Here is a 22,440-nt window from a genome sequence, read left to right as displayed (position 1 = left end):
TTTGGTTTTTAGTTTTTCATTTTCTATGTTTTGTGTTTTTATGGACTTACAATAGCTAACAAGCTTGATAGATGAATATATTGCGTAATAAAATGAAAATTCAAACAACACAGTAACCACATACAAACACCCTTGTCAATAGGATACAGGTCTTATTTTGAAATTCTAACAAATCAAACATGGACGATAGTTATAGGGAAAATAGGGCAACAACATTACATATGTTGAAGATATAGTAGGTTTATCTTAGGATCCGATCATATGATCGGATCAATTAACACAGAGGTAATGATGTCTTTAGTTTCGGTTGCGGAATGTGTATATGTATCTTCATCTTTATACAATAGATCCATAACTCTTGCGAGGTTGACAACTCGGATGAGTATAGGCATAGGAAAAGCAGTTGGGTTAAGACATTCTTGATTAATGTCATTCCATGCATTGCTCACTCGCGTTTGAAACTCGTTATATGTCTCTTCTTTTGACTTCCCATATTGTTTCATGTAGATTTCCACCGCTGTATCTGGGTATCCTCTTTGTTGCTCAAACTATACAATCAAGTATTGCAATATATATATATATATATATATGATTATTGCATTTTTAGAAAAATGCGCCCCCACACACATATATATAGAGAGAGAGAATGAATGCTCTAATACACAAATAAACTTTAAATATACCTCATGTCCAACCATATCATCAATTAATCTATTAATAATCGATGCTGCTTGAACAATTAATGGCTCCTTACTCACCCAATCAAAGGCCTTTTTAGTTACAAAATCTCCTTGCATGCCTACTATAGAAGTTGTTGATAGCATCATATAACCACACGTTACAAGGGTAACCTTCATGTACTCCTTAAACTCTGGAGTACGTCGATTATGAAACCACTTTGCTTCTTCATAATATGCTTCCACTAACTTTTTCATCTAAATGCATAGGAACAATGAGAGTTCCAAAAGTTATTATTATCACATATAACCTTAAATATTTGTAAAATTTAACATAATAAGCTTTGACATAGTTTCTATTGATTATGTTGAACCCTTATCTAGCTACCTCATTTTTGACATAGTTGATACGGTATGATTCACCTTTGATAACTAACTGTTTCTCCATTTCAGCATAAACATTAAGAAGAGTAGCGTAACAAACTCTCATATATTCAGGTAATTCATTTACAAGAGCTGCATCCCATCTGCATGGCAAAAGTGTATTAACACTATTATTTAGAAGAAAAAACAAAGGTGAATGAAATTCTTAATGAGTTAATACCATCCGAGGTCCTCCGAGTATAGTGGTTTAGTTTTGCCACGTTTAGTCTTAAACTAATTTCAAATTGATCCCCGTGGTCCNTTGAACCTCTGGATTGCATCTGTGAATATGTGGAGCTCGTCAAGGGTTCCATACACATCATAAATATCATCAATAAGTGAAGTCATTGCTATAACCTTAAGAAGAAACCTCCTGGCAAGAGCGTACTGTGGTTCAAAGTACACTCCTAACATCCAAAAGTAGCACTCCACCAATCTATCCCTAGCAAAAGGTAGATTTTTGGGGACATCTAATGTCTTCCACCACCTATGTTACATTGATTATAAAAAGAGTTAATACCACAAATGGTCCTCTGACTATTGAGCTAGTACTCCTTTTAGTCCCCGACTTTCAATTCGACCACAAATGGTCCTCTGACTTTCATTTTTAACCACAAATAGTCCTTTGTTAAAATTTCTGTTAAATATGTGTTAAATCTAGGGGTAATATCGTCAAATTGATTAATATTATTATGATTACTTCTTTTTGAGAATTATATGACAACATAATTAATTTCAAACATTAATAAACATTAAGTTAATAAATATAAAAACAAAATTACTTCAAAAAATATATATATATATAAAAACAAAATGGACGTGACAATTCTTTTTTCAAAAAATGGACGTGACAAATCACATAAATGAATAAATTAAATAAAAATTCATGATTAATGTTCGTAATTTGTACTTAATTAATTATATTAATTAATTCAAAGGTGGCAGCCTTCAGTTGTGTCCCAAACAAAATGTTTGATCGATTAATGAAGTGTGAAAACTATTAATCGGCCATGTATGAACAACCATGAAAATGATGGGAGCAATGATGTTGAAAAAAATTTCTTTAATTTTAATCTGTTGGTTAAATTAAAAACAGATAGCTCTAATATTAAATCTTCATTTTGTATGCATAATTACGAGAATAAGGTGTATTGTCTTTTTATTTAGGAGTATTTATATTTGTTAATTGTTTCAATTATGCTTGTTGGTGATAAATTCTAAACATTTTTATTTTAACACCATTATATATCAATTTGACGATAATACCCTTAAATTTAACACCTACTTAACAGAAATTTTAATAAAGGACTATTTGTGGTCAAAAATAAAAGTCAGAGGACCATTTGTGGTCGAATTAAAAGTCGAGGACTAAAAGGAGTACTAGCCCAATAGTCAGAGGACTATTTGTGGTATTAACTCTTATAAAAACTATTAGTTAGTTTATGCAAGGTATATATATATATATATATATATATATATATATATGTGTGTGTGTGTGTGTGTGTGTGTGTACCTTGTAAGATTGCCTAGCTCCTGCTGATGTTCTTTCTGCAGCATGTTGAAGTCCAGTTTTGCAAATTTCAACAATACAATATCATGAGTTTCAATAGCTTCATAAATTGATATGTATCTTCTTGCTTCTATCCTCGTTAATCTTTTGTAAATTGGTCTCTTTAATGCTTCATTGACTTGAGATCTAAGAGGATCAGTCAGATTTGGTAACATGGATTTTAGGTGAGAAGTAGTAAATATGAGTGATTCATCCAAAATCTTCTCCCCATTCACCCTAAGATGTGACGCCTCGTATAAAATTAAGATTGCTTCCACATTGTTGGTCAATGATTCCTTAAATTTGCCATCACATTCAGTGAACTTCTCAAACACACCTGCAAAATTCATGATTCCACCACTATTTAATTGCTCCTCAAACAGAGCATTAATTGAGCACATACTATACTTTTGTATTATACGCTTACTGCAAGGTACATAATAGCCATGTTGTCTAAGTAGTCGAAAGTGCAGAGAGACAACATAAAGTTCGTTCTCGTCTTTTTGGGCATTGAATTCATAGTGGGTATTGAATATGAGTTGCAATGTTGCTTCAATCTCCTTTTCAAATTGATAGCTCACTCCTAAGCGTTGGATGTTATTGATCAATTCCAATTTTTGGGAAGAAATGCATGGAGCTTCCACAAGCATGTTCTTCACCTTTTCCTTCAGTTGTTGATGCTCTTGCCATTCTTGTGCTTCTGCTTTCTGTATAAACAATGAGCACACCTCTTTTTTATTTATCAAATTATTATATTGTGGGTAATGTAAGATGTCTCATGAATCGCAATTGGTATGATGGGTCAAATCTAATAAAAACGAGTCATAACAAAATTGTAAATATAATATAATTAATACTTTAAGCCTTATATATATAATATTTTATATAAATATAGTACTTTATTTATAGTAAAATTAAAATATTATTATATAATACTTCATTTATAGTAAAATTGTAATAGACAATATGCAGAAATAAAATAATAACATAACATATTATAAATACTTTAAACATATACTTGGCGAAATGAATACTAAAGGCCATGGGACACGTATAACAAGAGAAAAGGATTATACTTTACTTGATAGGCTGCATATATATTTTTGGCTTATGAAGTAGTGCTAGATAATTATTTCAATGTAGAAAGATATTGCCTACGTTCTTGTGTATGTCTATATATATATATATTTGTGACGAAGGAAATCTACGGTCACTACGTAAAGACATGCATAAAATAAATCGCACTTCAAAGTAATACCCTGCAAAGCACACACCGCACTTGAAAAATTTTGTGTAACGGACTTGACCGAGAAGGTTTTAAAAGATATTAATTACTTGCACTCTTGTATGTATGTGTGTGTGTGTGTGTATATATATATATATATATATATATATACACTAGTCTTAGTATATATACCCTAAAAACTAATAGTTATTCAATGAAGTATTTTTTTTAATTGGTTACCTTTTCATGAGAAGCGTAAGCTAGGAAATGGTCACCCCAAACGCTTGGATGAAAATTGGCAGAACGACGAGTAACTTCATGCAACTGAGGGCGGTTTGATGTAAGAACAGATAATGGTTGATTAATGGCAGCCATTTTCGGTTAATTCGAAGGGGACAAAAGGAAACAAACAATTTAAGACAGGTACTACTAGGGTTTGCATGTTTTTCTTTGGAGGTGCGCCTCTCAATTTATAGTGCAATTTCGAGTGTGCAAAGCTAAATTTCCCCCTTATTTTATTTTAGTTCGGTATGATAGAGATGAAGGTAATGGATTCAAATTTGGATATACTAATCGTACGTACAATTATATATGTGTGCGCCTGTGTGTGGAGGGAGAAAATAATAAATACCTAGTCTTAACGATCTCATATTAATTTCACAAGAGATTATGAAATAGTATAAGCATACTTTATTACATATTCAATAATAAATATGAGTTAATATCAGCCAAGGTCACTCGAGTTTGATAGTTTTTGCCATCTATAGTCCTAAACTTTCAATTTGTATTCCGTAGTCCTCCGAGTTTCATTTTGTTACCATCCATGGTCCTAGTTAACCACCATGGTCCTTTAAATATTAAATTTTAACCAGCCATGGTCCTTCCAAGAGGACCAGGGTTGGTTAAATTTCGAAAGGTAAAGGACCATTGGTGGTAACTAGGACCATGGATGGTAACAAATTGAAACTCGGAGGACTACGGAATCCAAATTGAAAGTTTAGGACTATAGATGACAAAACTATCAAACTCGAGGGACCTTGGCTGGTATTAACTCTAATAAATATTTACAAGTATAAAAGAGTAAATATATAAATTTTGTAAATTTTTTATGCTTATTTTCATATATAACAAATTACTATACAAATTACTGAATTACGATGAATAAATAATTCACCTAAAAAAAAAACGATATCTATATGTATTCTCGATTAGAACTACCACCTAAAATTTAGGATAAAAAATAGAATTAAAACTCTAATTTTAACTTCACCTCAATTATTCTCCTTAATTTTGCTTGCACAAGATTTTTCTTTTATTTTATATTTATCTTCACTAAGATAAGGGCGGCTAAATCGCATCCTACAGTACACATATACCAAATCAATAGGATCAATAGGAGTTTTCTAGGTAACAAATTTTAAAGGACATGAAATGAATAATAGTCCTAAGTAACAAATTTTAAAGGACATGAAATGAATAGTCCTTTGATTTTTTTTTTAGCACTATTGACTATGTTACAATGTAGTATGTGCATCCTATAGCAGTAGGACCACAGCAGTACACAATACCAAATCAATAGGACCACATACACTAGTCCAAGCAGCCAAAAGCACTCTATTTCTCAATAACTCTTTGAGTTCTACTTACAATGATTTCTCATAACTACTTTTTTCTAGGTAACAAATTTTAAAGGACATGAAATGAATAGTCCTTTGATTTTTTTCTTTGAGTTCTACTTACAATGTAGTATGTATGAAGCACAAAGAGTCAACAGTTGCCTCTACTGAGGCTCGAACTCACTTCCATCATGCATGTAGGAGTGTAAATCGGGACACCGAGTGCCACTAGACCACAAGTTACACATGCAGTAAATTAGTGAACATGTTTAATGTGTGGTATACAAATACCATATCTCTTATAGGTACAATATGGGAGTTCGAGTCGCTAGTTGTTAAGAAAAAAGAAAAAATGTGTAATACGTTAACTTTGGGGGTGGGGGACCAGCCCTTGAGGACATGTCTATGAAGCTATCAATACTATTAAATAATTATTTATTTTTATTATCTTTCTAATCAATTATATATAGGCTCAAATGAAAACTATGCTTAAGATATAAAAAATAAAAATCAAAATCTCATAATTCATATGAGTTGATCAATGGTTGGGAATTAAGAGAAAAAAAAATTGTGAGGTCAGTTTCATAATAATAATAATAATAATAATAATAATAATAATAATAATAATAATAATAATAATAATAATTTTCTTAGTGACCCTGAGTCCTCGGAAATTCTCGCTTTCTCGGGGCTCTTGCTACTTGCCTTCTAGTGTACCTCCGAAACCATACTGGGTCTGTATAGCTGACGACCTTGTAGTTTTTAGGATCTTTGGCAGCAAACAAACTTATTTCAACTTTGAAAGCAAGTCAAGCATTCCAATCCCAGCGGATGAGTCAATAGCAGCAGAGTCGTGAAAAGACCTAAAAGCAGCCTTTCTCTTAGTTTCGTATATAAGATAATCAGACCTTAAAGATTGGGATGAGTCGATGTCGGTCGATGGTGTGAAAACACTTCTTGATGTCGAATTCCAAAAACCAGCGAGAGGTTCCCCACTCTTCTTTGATCCGTCTTAGGACGGAGTGGCAGCCTCGACCCGAGGAGAAGCTGGGCAGCAGCATTGATGCCGATGTACTTTTACCATCTTCTTTTCTTTCTTCTGCAGCTACCTTAGATTAGCACCAACCAACAAACAACGGCTGGAAACAAGCAAGGGCTGACGCGAAAGCCGTTGCTTGTTTTGTTTTTTAAATCCCAACATGGTTCGGACGAATTCGGTTTTAGAACTTCCTTCTCTTTTGGCTATTGATGACCAGTCTTGACTTCAGGCGGTTCCACCACTAGGGGAAAGAGCACTGTTGGGGTTCCGGCAAGCCTCAATGCCCAACTTCATTATTTTAAATTTAGTGAAATGAACAAATTAATTCATTTTTCAATTTTCTTTCTTCAGATTTTCATGTTACTCATTCACCCTAATCTTTATGGTATTGCTAAATTTTGTCCGGATCTAGACCCAAACTTGGACCTGTTAGAGACTTGGGTCGTCGTGCCCGGGCTTGGCTTGTGCTGGTTTTGATTTGGGCTCCTGACTATTTTTTTTTTAGTACCTAAATTATATTGGACCTCTATAAGTCAGTTCAGGATTGGGGTAAGCTCGGTCTAGCTCAATGAAATTCAATCACATTTTTTTGGAGTTAATTCAGGACTGATTCGACCTTGAACTGGCCCGTGGCCACCTCTAGTATTTCGAATTTAGGCCTGTCAGCCTAAAACCACACTCTCCGTGCTATGTGAGCTTTTCTGTATCCCTTCTTAATTCCAATTTTTTTTCAAGAAAATTAAATAAATTGCTACTGATGTAAACTTTATCGGTTCTGACTTAAATTGGAATGGAGAAAAGTTTTTCTGCGTAGAAAGTATCTTTCACAAGGTTTAAAGAAGACACCTTTAAGGAGTTTCATGAACAAGTCATCAACGCATAGAAAGACATTAATCAAGAATGTCTTAAGCCAACTGTTTTTTTTTTTTTCATATCTATACTCATCTATCCGAGTTGTTAACCTCGCAAGAGTTATAAATTTGTTGTATAAAGATGGAGATACATATACACATTCCACTACCGAGTTTAAAGCGACCATTACCTTAGTGTTAATTGATCCAATACTATATGAATCCTAAAAATAAAAATGAAAATGAATCTTTATGCATATTCCCTAGTATTTATCCATGTTTGATTTGTTGAAATTTCAAAACAAGACATGTATCATATTAACAAGGGTGACATGTTTGTATGTGGTTATTGTGGTGTATGAATTTTATTTTTATTACCCAATATATTCATCTATCAAGCTTGTTAGCTATTGTAAGTCCACAAAAAACACAGAAAATATAAAATGAAAAACTAAAAACCAAATTAATATAAAATTTACTAGTTTATATTAATTAATAAAACCAATCTATCATCTTAAATGGTTACTTATCATTTTTTTTTTTTGGTGGATTGAGCCGTTGAGGGCTATCCACTAAACCAATATGTTATTTATTAAGTACCAATTTACACTAATAGAGACATTTAATTTAATATTATTGTATTCATCTACAATTGTAGTTCAAAACGCAGAGTGATTTGTTTGTCCTCTTCTTCTTCATATATATTTGGGTAGGGCAACCAAAAAATCAAGTAGATAAAACAAAGTTATCTCTTTTGTTTCTCATTTATACTTGATTAAATGAGAAATGCATGCTTGAAAGGTAGATAAAACAAAGTTATCTCTTTCTGTTTCTCTTTTATACTTGATTAAATGAGAAATGTATGCTTGAAAAGTAGATAAAACAAAGCTATCGCTTTCTGTTTCTCTTTTATACTTGATTTTTTGGTTGCCCATATATATACCGTCAACATTTATCTCTTTTATACTTGATTTAAGCGTATCCAATAGTCCAAATGAGTTCACACCGCATGGGAGAGCACCACCGCTTTTAAGAAAAGTTACAACAATTTATTCACCATTTATTCATACGTAGATTAAAATTACTAAAATGTTTGAATCTTTTTTTTTTTTTTGCATTATTTCAATTTTAATTTATAAAAATTACAAACATTTAATACTCCCACCATCCCACACAATTTTGAGGATTTCACTTTAAAATAAGTATTGTGTGAGACTATCATAGTGTGAAATATGTTAATCTTCAATGTTAAAATTTTGAGGATTTCACTTTAAAATAGGTACTTCAATGTTAATCTTATTCTTTTTAAAATTTCGTCCTACTCTTCTCCATTTCTACTTTAACCTTTAACAGTCATAATATTTTTCAAAACAATGTTCTTTGCTAAACAAGCACCTGCCATTTGATTCCCATATCATGGTGTAGTTGGTGCACCTAATTCCCAAATTCCCTTATTTGAAGAAAAGCCACGAGCTTCATGGCACGTGACATTATTCCGTTAGAAGCAAATTCTCCTTTGCTTTATCATCAACCAATGTTGTCGTCCACCTTAAGAAATTTCCCCAATTTGCGACTCCGTATTTGAACTCCATGCCCAAAATTTGCCCAACCAAATCCAACTAGCCACTCATTGAGCTATTTCATAAAAATTGGCATGATTAAAATTTGACGTTATAGTCCAAATAACATTAGTTAGTACTTAAGTTTCAGACTAAACTTGCTGTTGACAATGCTGCCTCATGCCAACTTTCATTGCATTCTGAATTTTGTGCTTAAAGTAACACTTTTTGTGTTGTTTGTCGATCAATAGGATGATGCAAGAGGAGAATCTGGAGGAAGAACCAAATGAGGAAGAGGAACCAATTTGTTGCGCCCGCGGAAGTGGGATAGATCTGATTGCAACAATAATTTGAGAAAGAAAAATAAATGAGGCACAGATTTTACGTGGAAAACCCCTAAACAAATTAGGGTAAAAACCACGGGCAAGGGTAGAAGAATTTCACTATGAGAAAATAGGAGTTACAACCACTCTCTAACTAACAAGGAGAAAACAAGGATAATTCTCTCTTGCTAGGAAGGAGAAATACACTCAACAAACTCTCTAATATCTCTAGTATATGAAGGAAGAATAGAATGATTTGGGATGACTAGAATAACAAATGACCTCCCTATTTATAGTTGAGGATTTGGGGTCATTTTGTAATTAGCCTAAAATGTAAGGACCAAACAATAAATATTTTGTTCAACAAAGTTTGGCTACCTAACATTCTTGTTCAAAGTTGGCAACTTCCTAATTTGGCTGCTGCATGGATGTTGCCTAACTCCATTTGTCGACAATCTCCCACTTGAAGATTAGATTGTAACAATCATATCTTCACACCATTCTTTCTACCTTACACTTTCCATGTCGCTTACGTCTCTATCAGGCCATAGGAGGATCGACACCAAGTAAACTTATCAACATTGATTACCTTTGTCAGGAAATCTGCTACGTTGTCCGTGGTATGGATTTTCTGCAAATCTACTGTCCATTCTTCCACCTTCTCTCGGATGAAATGGTACTGCACCCGTATGTGTTTCGTCCTTGAATGAAATGCAGGATTCCTTGCTAGATGCAAGGCACTCTGACTGTCACAAAATAAAGAGACAAACTCTTGTTTGTGCCCGAGCTCCTCCAATAGCATTTTCAACCAAATTGCTTCTTTACTGGCTTGTGTAGCTGCTACATATTCTGCTTCTGTTGTTGACGTAGCCACAACTGCTTGCAGTTTTGAAACCCAGCTTACAGCTCCACCAGCAACTTTGAACACATACCCTGTCGTAGATTTACTTTTATCCAAATCCCCTGCATAGTTAGAATCCACATACCCGTTGATAATAAAGTCTGATCCTCCATAACATAATGCAACATCTGAGGTCCCTTTGATGTAACTTAGGATCCTCTTCACACAGTTCCAATGCTCTCTGCCTGGATTCGCCATGTACCGACTAATTACTCCCACTGCTTGCGCAATGTCTGGTCTTGTACATATCATAGCGAACATTAGACTCCCCACTGCTGATGCATACGGTACTCGAGACATCTCCATCCTTCCTTCTTCATTGCTAGGACTCATACTTGAGGATACTTTGAGATTAATAGGAAGAGGGGTAGAAATTGGCTTACAATCTTGCATGCTGAAACGTGACAAGATTTTCTTTAAATAATTCTTTTGAGAAAGCCAAATCTTCCTATTACCTCTATCTCGGTGAATTTGCATCCCTAGAATCTTGTTTGCTGGTCCCAAGTCCTTCATTTCGAATTCCCTAGCCAGTTGTGCCTTCAATTCATCAATGTGATCTTTGTTGGGGCCTGCGACCAACATGTCATCTACATATAACAGCAATATAACAAAGTTATCTTTTCCAAACCTCTTGAAATATGCACAAGGGTCTGCATTCAGTCTGTTGTATCCAAGGCACATGATGAAGGAATCAAATCTCTTATACCAACACCTTGGCGCCTGCTTTAAACCGTACAGAGATTTGTTCAACCTGCAAACCAAGTTCTGATTCTCTTTGTCTTCAAATCCTTCAGGCTGGAGCATATATATCTCTTCTTCAAGATCTCCATGAAGAAAAGCCGTTTTCACATCTAGCTGCTCTAGATGTAAGTTGAATGTAGCACACATCGCCAAAACTACACGAACTGTTGTTAGTCGAACCACAGGTGAAAATATTTCATTGAAATCAATACCTTCTTTCTGAGCATATCCCTTCACCACCAGTCTTGCACGATACCGCTCCACTTGATCGTCACCATTCCTTTTTATTTTGAAGACCCATTTGTTACCAATTGGCTTCCTTCCTTGTGGTAGTGGCACAAGATCCCATGTATTATTTTTATGGAGAGCTTCTATTTCTTCCTGCATTGCTGCCGTCCATTGAGAAACATCTGAGCTGTTTATCGCCTCATGAAAGGTTGATGGCTCGCCATCCTCTGTTAGAAGGCAGTATGCAACATTCCCTTCCATAACATAATCTGAGTGCCAAGTGGGACGTCTTCTCTCACGGTCTGATTGACGAGTTGTTGGAGCTCCAGAGCGTTCTGGTTCTGGTTCCTCGNTCCCCTTTCATCACCACAAGCGCTCCTTGGAAAATCTTCATGACTCCTTTCTGTGTTTCAATCTTGGTTGCACTATTATCCAATATTCCATAGGATAATAGATTTTTCTTCAGGCCCTTCACGTGCCGCACATCCTGAACAGTTTGGACTGTTCCATCGTACATCTTCAGCTTGATGGTTCCAATGCCGATAATCTTCAAGGCATGATCGTCGCAGCTATACACAGATCCTCCTGAGATTGGTTCATAATGATGGAACCATTCTTTCCTTGAGGTCATGTGATATGTGGCTCCCGAGTCTATGAGCCATATATCCGCGAACCTTTTTCTGCCTTCCCTGGCTATTGATGCTTCACAACAGAGAGCACTTCCATCATCTGAGGTACTTGCAACATTTCCTTGAGGATTGGAATTTTGAGGTAAATTCCAACAATCTTTCTTCAGGTGACCCTTCTTTCCACAGTTGTAACACTTTAAATTCTTCTTACTTGATTTTGATCTACCACGACCACTGCTTTGGCCACGTTCTGTTGACCTTCCTCTCATCACCGTTAACGCCTCTGCCTGTTGCAGATTGACTTGTCTGTCCTCCTTGTTCTTGCGCCGACTTTCTTCTTCAAGAACCGCAGCTGCAACATCGTCGAAGACTAGATAGTCCGTAAGGATGTTGTTTGTTAAGTTGATGATGAGTTGATCATACGAATCAGGTAGACTCTGAAGTAGAAGTTCCGCACGCTCCTGTGGCTCTATTTTACAGCTTAGAGACGTAAGCTGAGAAAACAGAGTATTCAACGTATTTAAGTGTTCCGTCACCGAAGTAGATTCTGACATACGGAGAGTGTATAATTTCCTCTTAAGGAAAATTTTGTTGTGCAGTGACTTGGCCTCGTACAACCGGTTGAGGTGATCCCAAATCTCCTTGGCCGTCTTCTTCTCCTCGATGCTTGACAATACTCCATCTGCTATTGATAGATATAGATCCGCCATAGCATCCTCGTTCATCTCGCTCCATTTTTTGTCATCAGTAAAATCCACCGGCCTTTCACTGATAGCTGCTAGACAGTTGTCTTTCCTCAGGATAGCCTTCACCTTCAATTTCCACAATGAGAAATTTTTCCCATTGAATTTTTCAATCTCAAATTTCGCTGCCATATTGTTCTTGAAACAAATTCTGAACAATATATCAGAAGGCTCTGATACCAATTGTTGCGCCCGCGGAAGTGGGATAGATCTGATTGCAACAATAATTTGAGAAAGAAAAATAAATGAGGCACAGATTTTACGTGGAAAACCCCTAAACAAATTAGGGTAAAAACCACGGGCAAGGGTAGAAGAATTTCACTATGAGAAAATAGGAGTTACAACCACTCTCTAACTAACAAGGAGAAAACAAGGATAATTCTCTCTTGCTAGGAAGGAGAAATACACTCAACAAACTCTCTAATATCTCTAGTATATGAGGGAAGAATAGAATGATTTGGGATGACTAGAATAACAAATGACCTCCCTATTTATAGTTGAGGATTTGGGGTCATTTTGTAATTAGCCTAAAATGTAAGGACCAAACAATAAATATTTTGTTCAACAAAGTTTGGCTACCTAACATTCTTGTTCAAAGTTGGCAACTTCCTAATTTGGCTGCTGCATGGATGTTGCCTAACTCCATTTGCCGACACAATTTTCGTTCTAACTGATGAATGGAGAGACTTTTTTGCTAAATCTGAGGCTAAACGGAGGGAAGGTAACTAACATTGTCTCTTTTCTTCGGTTTTGTTTTCTTTTTCTACGCTAATTTTCCTGACAATAACAATTTTACACATTTGCTTGACTTTTGAGCAGCAAAGAAGCAGGCTAAGAAACACAAGAATTAGACGGGGACTTGCCAACACAATTCAAATTGAGAGTTAATGTTGAAGAATTTGGAAGCTGTTCTGTGCCATTCTTATCAACTTTAGCAGATTGACTCACATTATATGGGAAAAGTTCTTCATTCTATTCTGTGTTTCATTTTCAACGAATATCTTGTTCCATCAAACCTCAACAACTCATAATATGCCTTTATAGAAATTGCATTCAAGTTTAGTACTACAATTTGTACTGCAAAGTACTCTTTCTTTTAGATTTTGCTCCCCCATTAAATCTCTTCTATTATGATGTTAAATAATTTATACTTGATTAATACAATTATAAGGTAATAATTTATACTTGATTAATACAATTATAAGGTTGGAGGATTGATAGATTGTGTTATTCTTTTTTGAGTAAGATCAGACTGAAACTCTATCAAGATCTGAATCAAATCCCGATTAGTTACACAATCGCGGGGGCTATATTCTAAGATTCCTACATAAACAACAAGAAGATTCCTACATAAACAACATTGACCGCAAGTAATGGATGAATATTGCAAAGAGGAGCTTCTTTTTGGCCATTCAATTGGCACAACCTTAATACAATTATAAGGTTGGAGGATTGATAGATTTGTGCTATTCTTTTTTGAGTAAGATCAGACTGAAACTCTATCGGCACAACCTTAATACAATTAAGATTTGTGCTATTCTTTTTTGAGTAAGATCAGACCTTAATACAATTATAAGGTTGGAGAATACAATTATAAGGTTGGAGGATTGAAAGATTTGTGCTATTCTTTTTTGAGTAAGATCAGATTGAAACTCGGAAGATCTGAATCAAACCCCGATTAGTTACACAATTGCGGGGGCTATGTTCTAAGATTCCTACATAAACAACACCGACCGCGAGTAATAAATGAATACTGTTAAGAGGGACTTCTTTTTCGCCATTCAATTGGCACGAGAAAATATCTCTCCACATACCTGACAAATGTATTATCGGGGACAAAATACCTAGTATAAATATATTTCTAGAAATATATACATTCACGCTTTTAGGTTAACTTTATATATGATAAATGGCTACATCTTTGGAAAATAAAATGCCCTGCGAAATGGAGAATTTTTATATGGAGAGCTCTTTCTAATATTCTCCCAACCACTACGAATTTGATTATAAAGAGAGTGGAGATTGATCCAACATGTCCAATGGAGTCCTAAATGAAAATATTATGCATTCACTTCTTTTATGTGATTTTTCATCATTGGTATGGAATGAGTCTACATTGCATGTTCCTAGTGTGGGGGGAGGATTTTGGTGTGTGGTTTGCTAATGTATTATCCATGCTTACGGAGGAGGATGTTGTGACTGTTGTAGCGATCTTGTATCACATATGGAAGGCACGCAACAGGGCAGTTTGGGAAGCAACCCTTCCTCGGCCGAGAACCGTGTGTCTTGCAGCTCAGGCTTCTGCTGCTGCTTGGCGTCACGTCCATACGGCTTCAGCTCATCATCAGAAGCCGCAATCTGCCACCATTCCAGGCAACTTTGGAGCAGCTTCTTATTGCTTTGTAGATGCGGCCTACCACCACCACACGAAAACGGGAGCATTGGGCGCTGTTTTGCTAGCACACGATGGGGCCTTCATCGCAGCTTTCAATGGGCGTTTGCCACCGTGTTTTTCTCCTCTCATGACTGAGTCACTGGCATGCAAAGAAGCTCTATCATGACTAAAGGACCGTGGTCTTACTTCGGTGCATATCTACACGGATTGTTCCACGCTCAAGAATTTGTTATCTACCTCTACTGTTAGCCTACTTTCATATGTTGGTTTTTCTATTGATGCCTCTAGGGCCATTATGTCGTCTTTTTCTCATTGTTCAATTAGTTTGATTCCTAGAACTGCAAATAGAGGGGCTCACATTCTTGCTACGTTGGCTCTCTCGCAGTCTTCTGCTTTGTTTTGGGAGATTAATCCCCCTGACTCTATTTCTGAACTTTTTTAATAAAGTCGCCCTATTGGTTTTCAATATATATATATATATATATAGACATGTTGTATTCTTTGAATATTAATGTTTTCATTTTCTTTTTCAGAGTCTAATTTATAATTGTATCATTCTTCCTCGTACATACTACATTAACTCTTATTTGCTTATGAAAACAAATTTCCATATCGGTTTGGATAAGGTGGCAGATCAGCTCTGACGTGCATGCCTAACGCCCTGTTCCTACGCAAACACCTGTAAAATTGATACAAGTTAACCATTACAATTTTATTTTATTATTATTTTTTTTTTGTTGGTTGGGTGCAAATCATTAAAACTTTTTATACCAATACCAACACGACAAATTAATTGCAACAAATTTTTAAATAAAATTCAAATCTGATCACTAATCTTAAGGTCAAGAAAGGCTGCTCATGAAGTAATTATTGGCAAAATCTAAATGATATCAAGAAAAGAAACCATTTTCCTTTGCCTTTTAGTTACGTTTAGGCAACAATTGGGGGTGTGTCTTGATTTGCTTGACAACTAGTATTCCAACTTTATTAGTCCGCTTTTAGCTACCTCTATTGGGCGTCGGTCAAAGAATTCTGTAATTAAGCGTGCTTGACTTATTATGAAAAAATATAATTAAATAGTAAATGTTCACTTACTTATCATCACCAATTAGTTTTAAGTAAGATATGACAACCAGATAGTCAAAGAACTCTGTGTTTGCGTGTTTGACTTACAGCAGTGTAAACATGGTGCAGCGTTGAGATTTTGAATATTAAAACAATTTTATTTACATATTACACCAGTATTCACATTATGAATGAAACACATAATGCAACTAATCCAACCAAACATCTCTAAAAAGTTGTGGCATATATACGGGTTCGATCTCTCAACCTCATATATGCATTAAGCAGCTCAAACCCTTCTCCTTTGTTTTTTGGAAAATGCTCTTTTCCACTCTTAATTTTTCCCTCCAAACTTTAATCTCATGATGCGATTTTCATTCATTGAGTGCCAATAAATTGGTTTTCCCCATTATTACTTTAAAAATAAATTTAGCTATCAATCAAATAATGCCACATCATAAGAGAAAGTTTGTAGGAAAAATATATACAGAGGGTTCGTAATAGCATTGCTTTTTTTTTTAAACAAAAACATTTCCCCTTAAATCAATACTTTTTAATAATATTAAATTGTTTTCAATGAAAATGGTCTACTTTATTTAAAAAGTACAATTTAAAATGGATATTTACTTTCCACCACAAACAAAGAATAAAAAATGTTCTCAACCCAATGAGTCAAAAAAAAAAAACAAAACAAAACAAAACAAAACAAAACATCAATGACAAGCCAACCCAACATAATAACAATACTTATACCACAGTAAATGTGAACATTCAGTATCTAATTAAAATGTGAACATTTAATACGTAAATTACCACTTAAATAATGGCTTAAGCTTTAGATAGACTTTCAGGGTTCCAAAACTCAGTAAAAATGAGTCTCTCTTTCGCTGCATATTTATTTTTATGAAATTATGTGTTAATTCAAATTGATTAGAAAAAAAAATGACGGTAGCATTTTTTCGTAAATAAATAATAATTATTTACAAAAAATTTATTATCTTACTATTTTTTATAGTAGCAGGTACGGTGCTCATAATATTTTCCATTTGTATGTGTATGTATACATCACAATGCAAATTGCCAATAAAGGTATTTTGTTTTGTTTTTTCTTTAAAAACAATCCAATAAGGGTTTTACATTTTGTCAGGTACAAAGTGATTCTTCTAGTATTGAGGTGTGAGATGAGTATAATGGGGCAAGGTATATTTCATGGCATTTATTATATTATTAAATGCTAAACAAAATCTTTATCTTCACGATAGAGAGGATGATGAAAACTACCACTCAATCAACTTCCGATATGTCGCATTCATGAATTGAAGTCAAAACTTAAATTGGATAGTGGTTTGCCAGCAATTATATAAGAGTGAGGCAGTGTACACCATCGAATAATAGCTATAGATTTATGCTGTCACTTAGAAAAGAAAAGAAAAGAAAAAAGAAAAAAAAAGTTGAAACTCTTTCTACTTCTATTTAGAGCGCAGTATCTGTTCATAGCAACTTTCTCAACTTATTGAAGTACAAAGTGCCAAAGACTTTGTGGTTAAGCAGCATGAAGTGACCTCTTCCATATGAGAGGTCATGGGTTCAAGCCTCAGTGGAGGCGATATTCACTTGTTGACAAGGTCTTTGACAAAAATTATAGATTCTTAGTTAACCTTGACAAGGTCTTTGACAAAAATTATAGATTCTTAGTTAACGAAAATAATTAAATTTAAATTATTTTAAATGAGTTCAGCATGTGTTTTTGTCTCAGTTCAAGTGTCCTCCCTCTACTTTGAGCCTTTTTATTTTCCTTCAGCTCAGTAATGGAGCGTTAATGCCAAGGGGTAATGCTGAGGAGCTGAACGTTGGGCATTAATGCTGAGGAGCTGAACGTTGGGCATCAATGCTGAGGAGCTGAACGTTGGGCATCAATGCTGATGAGGAGCTGAACGTTGGGCATCAATGCTGAGGAGTTGAACCATTGAGCATTGATGCTGAGTAGTGAGGTGTCTTGGGTAGTTTGAACGACAAATGTCTTGCTTTTGGGTCCTGCCAGTGGTTCCGGGTAAGGTGTTGATGTCCAATTATCCTGTCAGACCCTTTTTCGGTAGAGTAAAGATTATTGTGTAAGTGATGAAATGCATGGATTTTGGACCCATTTAACAAACAAATAAATAATGAAAAGCAAGACTACATATATATGAACTTCAGACAAGGGAATCAGAATATATGGAGCTTGCAAGACTACATACATATATATGAACTTCTGGCATGGGAATCAGAATATATGGAGCTTTAAGTTAAATTGCAGATGGCTTGTTACGGACGGTAATGAATGGATGGGAAACCTTTCAAGCAGGTTTAGGACTCCTGACTGTATTCGAGTTACAACAAACTCTAATTTCACACTTCGAGCATGTGAGAGCTCAAAAAAATACCTAAGAAGAACATGAATAAGAACAACATATTTCTCTGTGTCTGATTTCCAATATTCATGAGCGCCTTTTTTTCCCTTTATTTTGAGTCGTTGATTTAGATTAGATGAATGACTCAGATCTCACTCCCTTTTTTACTTGGGATATATATATATATATATATATACTATCATCCAATTATCAGCTTTACTTTTAGTTGACATATAGCTGAAAAGAAAAGGAAAAAGCGATTTCTTTTGAAATGACTGGTCTATTTATATTTTTGACATGACGACACTAAAATCTTTTTCATATACACACGTGTGGGTAGGCAAAGACACTACCAAAAAAGAGTCGATCTAATAAGATCCGGTTCATGAATGATCGAGATCGATAGATTTTGAAAGGAGGGTAAAATTCATTTTAAAGAATCATCTCCTTTCATGTAAATATTCTAGACTCATCTCATTCGAAGGAGAGCAAGGATGATCCATGGAAGCTACTTCCTTCATGAACAAGTATAAGATTATTATAGTACAATCAATAGTAACTGTCAACTTATGTACAGTCTAATGATTTTGGTCCTTTAATTCATCATATCATGGGATATGATGGATAATGACACTTTTAGAGAATAAGCACACACGTGGAGTTGTGGAAACTTATGAAAAATTGTCCAGGCTAGAAGATTGTGATCCATGGTGCATTATATATATTTCCAAGAAATCAGAATTCCACGTCGGGCTAGCTTAGCTACAAGGTTCTTCCTTATATCGAAAAAGATTTTTTCTAAAATAATGTGACAAGACTATATTTTTGGTAAATTATTGATAAATATTATATATTGATGATATAAGATACAAATGTTGATATTTCAATGATTTGATCTTGTAAATTTGATTGAGGTGTAAGTAATTTTGTAGACTCGAGAGTGGGAAAGATAATGATGCTGCTAAAATTAAATAGTCCCGACCTCAGCCGAGTATCTGAGAGGAGGTAAATTATGGTACACAGTGAAACTCGATCCCTAATCTTTCTTCTCCAACTTCACTCATGTGACTAACTGAACTGCACNTTTCTTTTCTTTATATATTATTCTCCCATTTTCATTCATTTCTTCTCTTTTTCCTTTCCTGCACCCCTCACACGTGCTGTGGTTTAGTTTTATTAGGGTCGTAACATTACGTCATAACCCCAAAGAATCAAGGAATTAGAATATTATTGTCACATTATAAACCAATTAATTACAATATGTTGCACTTAATTATAGAATTTACAATAAATTAAAGAGTAAATTCTATCACACACGATCATCATCAAATTATGAATATCCCTAATTATAACAAATTGCGAGAAGTGTACACATGTCATACCGATCCGAAAACTACAATAATAGAACTTGCAAGAAATGGGGAGGTGTATATAGTACTATATACTAGCTTAGTGCAAGAATTCAAATTATTCTTCGACACTTTGCATATTATTCATTCAAAAACCACTGGCCATGAAGCCTTCATCAGAGAATTATTTCCCTGCATTATCCCATTTCATCAGCATTATACTATAATACCAGAGAGTGGTTCTGAATTACCACGTTTTCAAGAATCTAATCCACCGCAGCCATGGATGCATGCAATGCAAGCCCAAAACCAATTCAAGGTGCACTGATACCAAGTTCGACTCTCAGTGGGATCAGAACAGCCTATTAGCCTTTTTCGTTAGGCTGATTTATCCCAGTTCCTTGTAATCTTTTGTCGGTTATGATCACAATGCAGGATTTATCTAATGCACAGACTCGAATAGTGAATGCGAATTTTCCTCGTAAATCAGAAAAATAAAAAATAAAAAATAAAAAAGAGAGATAGAGATGCAAAGGAAGAGTAGATTTCATGGTGGCCGGCCTAAGATTATGCTGTATTATTACGTACTACTGCAAAAAAGATGTCCTTAAAGAACAGGTACAAAAACCTTAGCCAGAGTATATGCCTTAATTTAATCATCACTTCAATATTACGAGGTTGACAAGACGTTCTCCTAATCCATTTTGCACTTAAAAATGGCATTTTTGCTCAATGAAACCTTGGATATCCTTCCTTGATATGCACATTTACCGCCCAATTTGGAGGGCATAGAATATATATGTAGAATTGTAATCGGGAATTGTATGCTCGGAATCGTTTCTTCTTTTTTAATTTTTTAATTTTTAAAAAATATTTTTTTACTAATACTTTGTAAAATTAATTATATTTATGAATGCATTATTAATATCTTACTACCAATTCAACCCGAATGAATTGGTATATCCGTGTCTCTTGGTTGAGTAAATGTTGGGTGTTATTAGTTGGCCGGGTTTGCTTTGTGTATGATCATACTAATAGTAATGGATGTCACGAACAAGAATTTGGCCCTCTAAATTAAAAAAAATTATTTTTGAGAGATAAGGGAAATCTGATCATTTATTTTTGAGAGATAAGGGAAATCTGAGCATAGCCAATATTGATGGCAGGTACTAGGTAAACCCCACCTTATAACCTTAATCAACAAAAGATTATAATGAGATAAACCAACTTAAATTTTTCTCATACTTAAATAGCAACTAGCTATTATTACATTTTGATGGTAGAATGCCAAACTTTCATCATCTTCACACCTAACGGTGGAATAAAGCACATATTGTAATTAACAATTCCAAATAGTATATTGTACACCTCATTATTTTGATACGGACTAGAAAGGATATATTTATAATATTATTTTCAGAAAAAAAAAAAGNTTTCTTTTCTTTATATATTATTCTCCCATTTTCATTCATTTCTTCTCTTTTTCCTTTCCTGCACCCCTCACACGTGCTGTGGTTTAGTTTTATTAGGGTCGTAACATTACGTCATAACCCCAAAGAATCAAGGAATTAGAATATTATTGTCACATTATAAACCAATTAATTACAATATGTTGCACTTAATTATAGAATTTACAATAAATTAAAGAGTAAATTCTATCACACACGATCATCATCAAATTATGAATATCCCTAATTATAACAAATTGCGAGAAGTGTACACATGTCATACCGATCCGAAAACTACAATAATAGAACTTGCAAGAAATGGGGAGGTGTATATAGTACTATATACTAGCTTAGTGCAAGAATTCAAATTATTCTTCGACACTTTGCATATTATTCATTCAAAAACCACTGGCCATGAAGCCTTCATCAGAGAATTATTTCCCTGCATTATCCCATTTCATCAGCATTATACTATAATACCAGAGAGTGGTTCTGAATTACCACGTTTTCAAGAATCTAATCCACCGCAGCCATGGATGCATGCAATGCAAGCCCAAAACCAATTCAAGGTGCACTGATACCAAGTTCGACTCTCAGTGGGATCAGAACAGCCTATTAGCCTTTTTCGTTAGGCTGATTTATCCCAGTTCCTTGTAATCTTTTGTCGGTTATGATCACAATGCAGGATTTATCTAATGCACAGACTCGAATAGTGAATGCGAATTTTCCTCGTAAATCAGAAAAATAAAAAATAAAAAATAAAAAAGAGAGATAGAGATGCAAAGGAAGAGTAGATTTCATGGTGGCCGGCCTAAGATTATGCTGTATTATTACGTACTACTGCAAAAAAGATGTCCTTAAAGAACAGGTACAAAAACCTTAGCCAGAGTATATGCCTTAATTTAATCATCACTTCAATATTACGAGGTTGACAAGACGTTCTCCTAATCCATTTTGCACTTAAAAATGGCATTTTTGCTCAATGAAACCTTGGATATCCTTCCTTGATATGCACATTTACCGCCCAATTTGGAGGGCATAGAATATATATGTAGAATTGTAATCGGGAATTGTATGCTCGGAATCGTTTCTTCTTTTTTAATTTTTTAATTTTTAAAAAATATTTTTTTACTAATACTTTGTAAAATTAATTATATTTATGAATGCATTATTAATATCTTACTACCAATTCAACCCGAATGAATTGGTATATCCGTGTCTCTTGGTTGAGTAAATGTTGGGTGTTATTAGTTGGCCGGGTTTGCTTTGTGTATGATCATACTAATAGT

At 34.6% G+C, this 22,440-nt stretch overlaps 1 protein-coding gene and 1 long non-coding RNA gene across 3 annotated transcripts; one reads left to right on the top strand and one right to left on the bottom strand.

Moving 5' to 3' along the window:
• Positions 1–99: 99 nt before the first annotated feature.
• LOC116003034 ((-)-germacrene D synthase-like) lies at positions 100–4,284 on the bottom strand. Of its 2 annotated transcripts, none has more exons than XM_031243218.1 (7): positions 4,115–4,284; positions 3,077–3,356; positions 2,614–2,986; positions 1,369–1,587; positions 1,066–1,204; positions 684–935; positions 100–548 (listed from the first exon to the last, which is right to left on the bottom strand). In XM_031243218.1, the coding sequence occupies exons 1-7, from the start codon at positions 4,247–4,249 to the stop codon at positions 258–260; spliced, it is 1,689 nt and encodes a 562-aa protein (XP_031099078.1). In that variant the 5' UTR covers positions 4,250–4,284; the 3' UTR covers positions 100–257. The 2 variants fall into 2 exon arrangements, with proteins under 2 accessions (XP_031099078.1, XP_031099079.1); XM_031243219.1 differs by having other exon boundaries at positions 759–935.
• An 8,875-nt stretch (positions 4,285–13,159) lies between these two features.
• Positions 13,160–13,577, top strand: LOC116002761. Its single transcript, XR_004094543.1, has 2 exons — positions 13,160–13,225; positions 13,324–13,577. It is a non-coding gene; the product is annotated as an uncharacterized LOC116002761 (long non-coding RNA).
• The last annotated feature ends 8,863 nt before the right edge of the window (positions 13,578–22,440 follow it).

The sequence above is a fragment of the Ipomoea triloba genome, chromosome 13 (genome assembly GCF_003576645.1).
Source record: "Ipomoea triloba cultivar NCNSP0323 chromosome 13, ASM357664v1".
Taxonomy (NCBI): Eukaryota; Viridiplantae; Streptophyta; class Magnoliopsida; order Solanales; family Convolvulaceae; genus Ipomoea; species Ipomoea triloba.
This window is presented reverse-complemented; position numbering and strand designations above follow the sequence as displayed.

Coding starts and splice junctions, on each gene's coding strand:
- LOC116003034 (XM_031243218.1), bottom strand. CDS start 4,249: ATGGCTGCCATTAATCAACCATTATCTGTTCTTACATCAAACCGCCCT. Junction 2,987..3,076: donor TGGCTATTATGTACCTTGCA/GTAAGCGTATAA, acceptor TGAATTTTGCAG/GTGTGTTTGAGAAGTTCACT. Junction 936..1,065: donor TCAACTATGTCAAAAATGAG/GTAGCTAGATAA, acceptor CTATGCATTTAG/ATGAAAAAGTTAGTGGAAGC.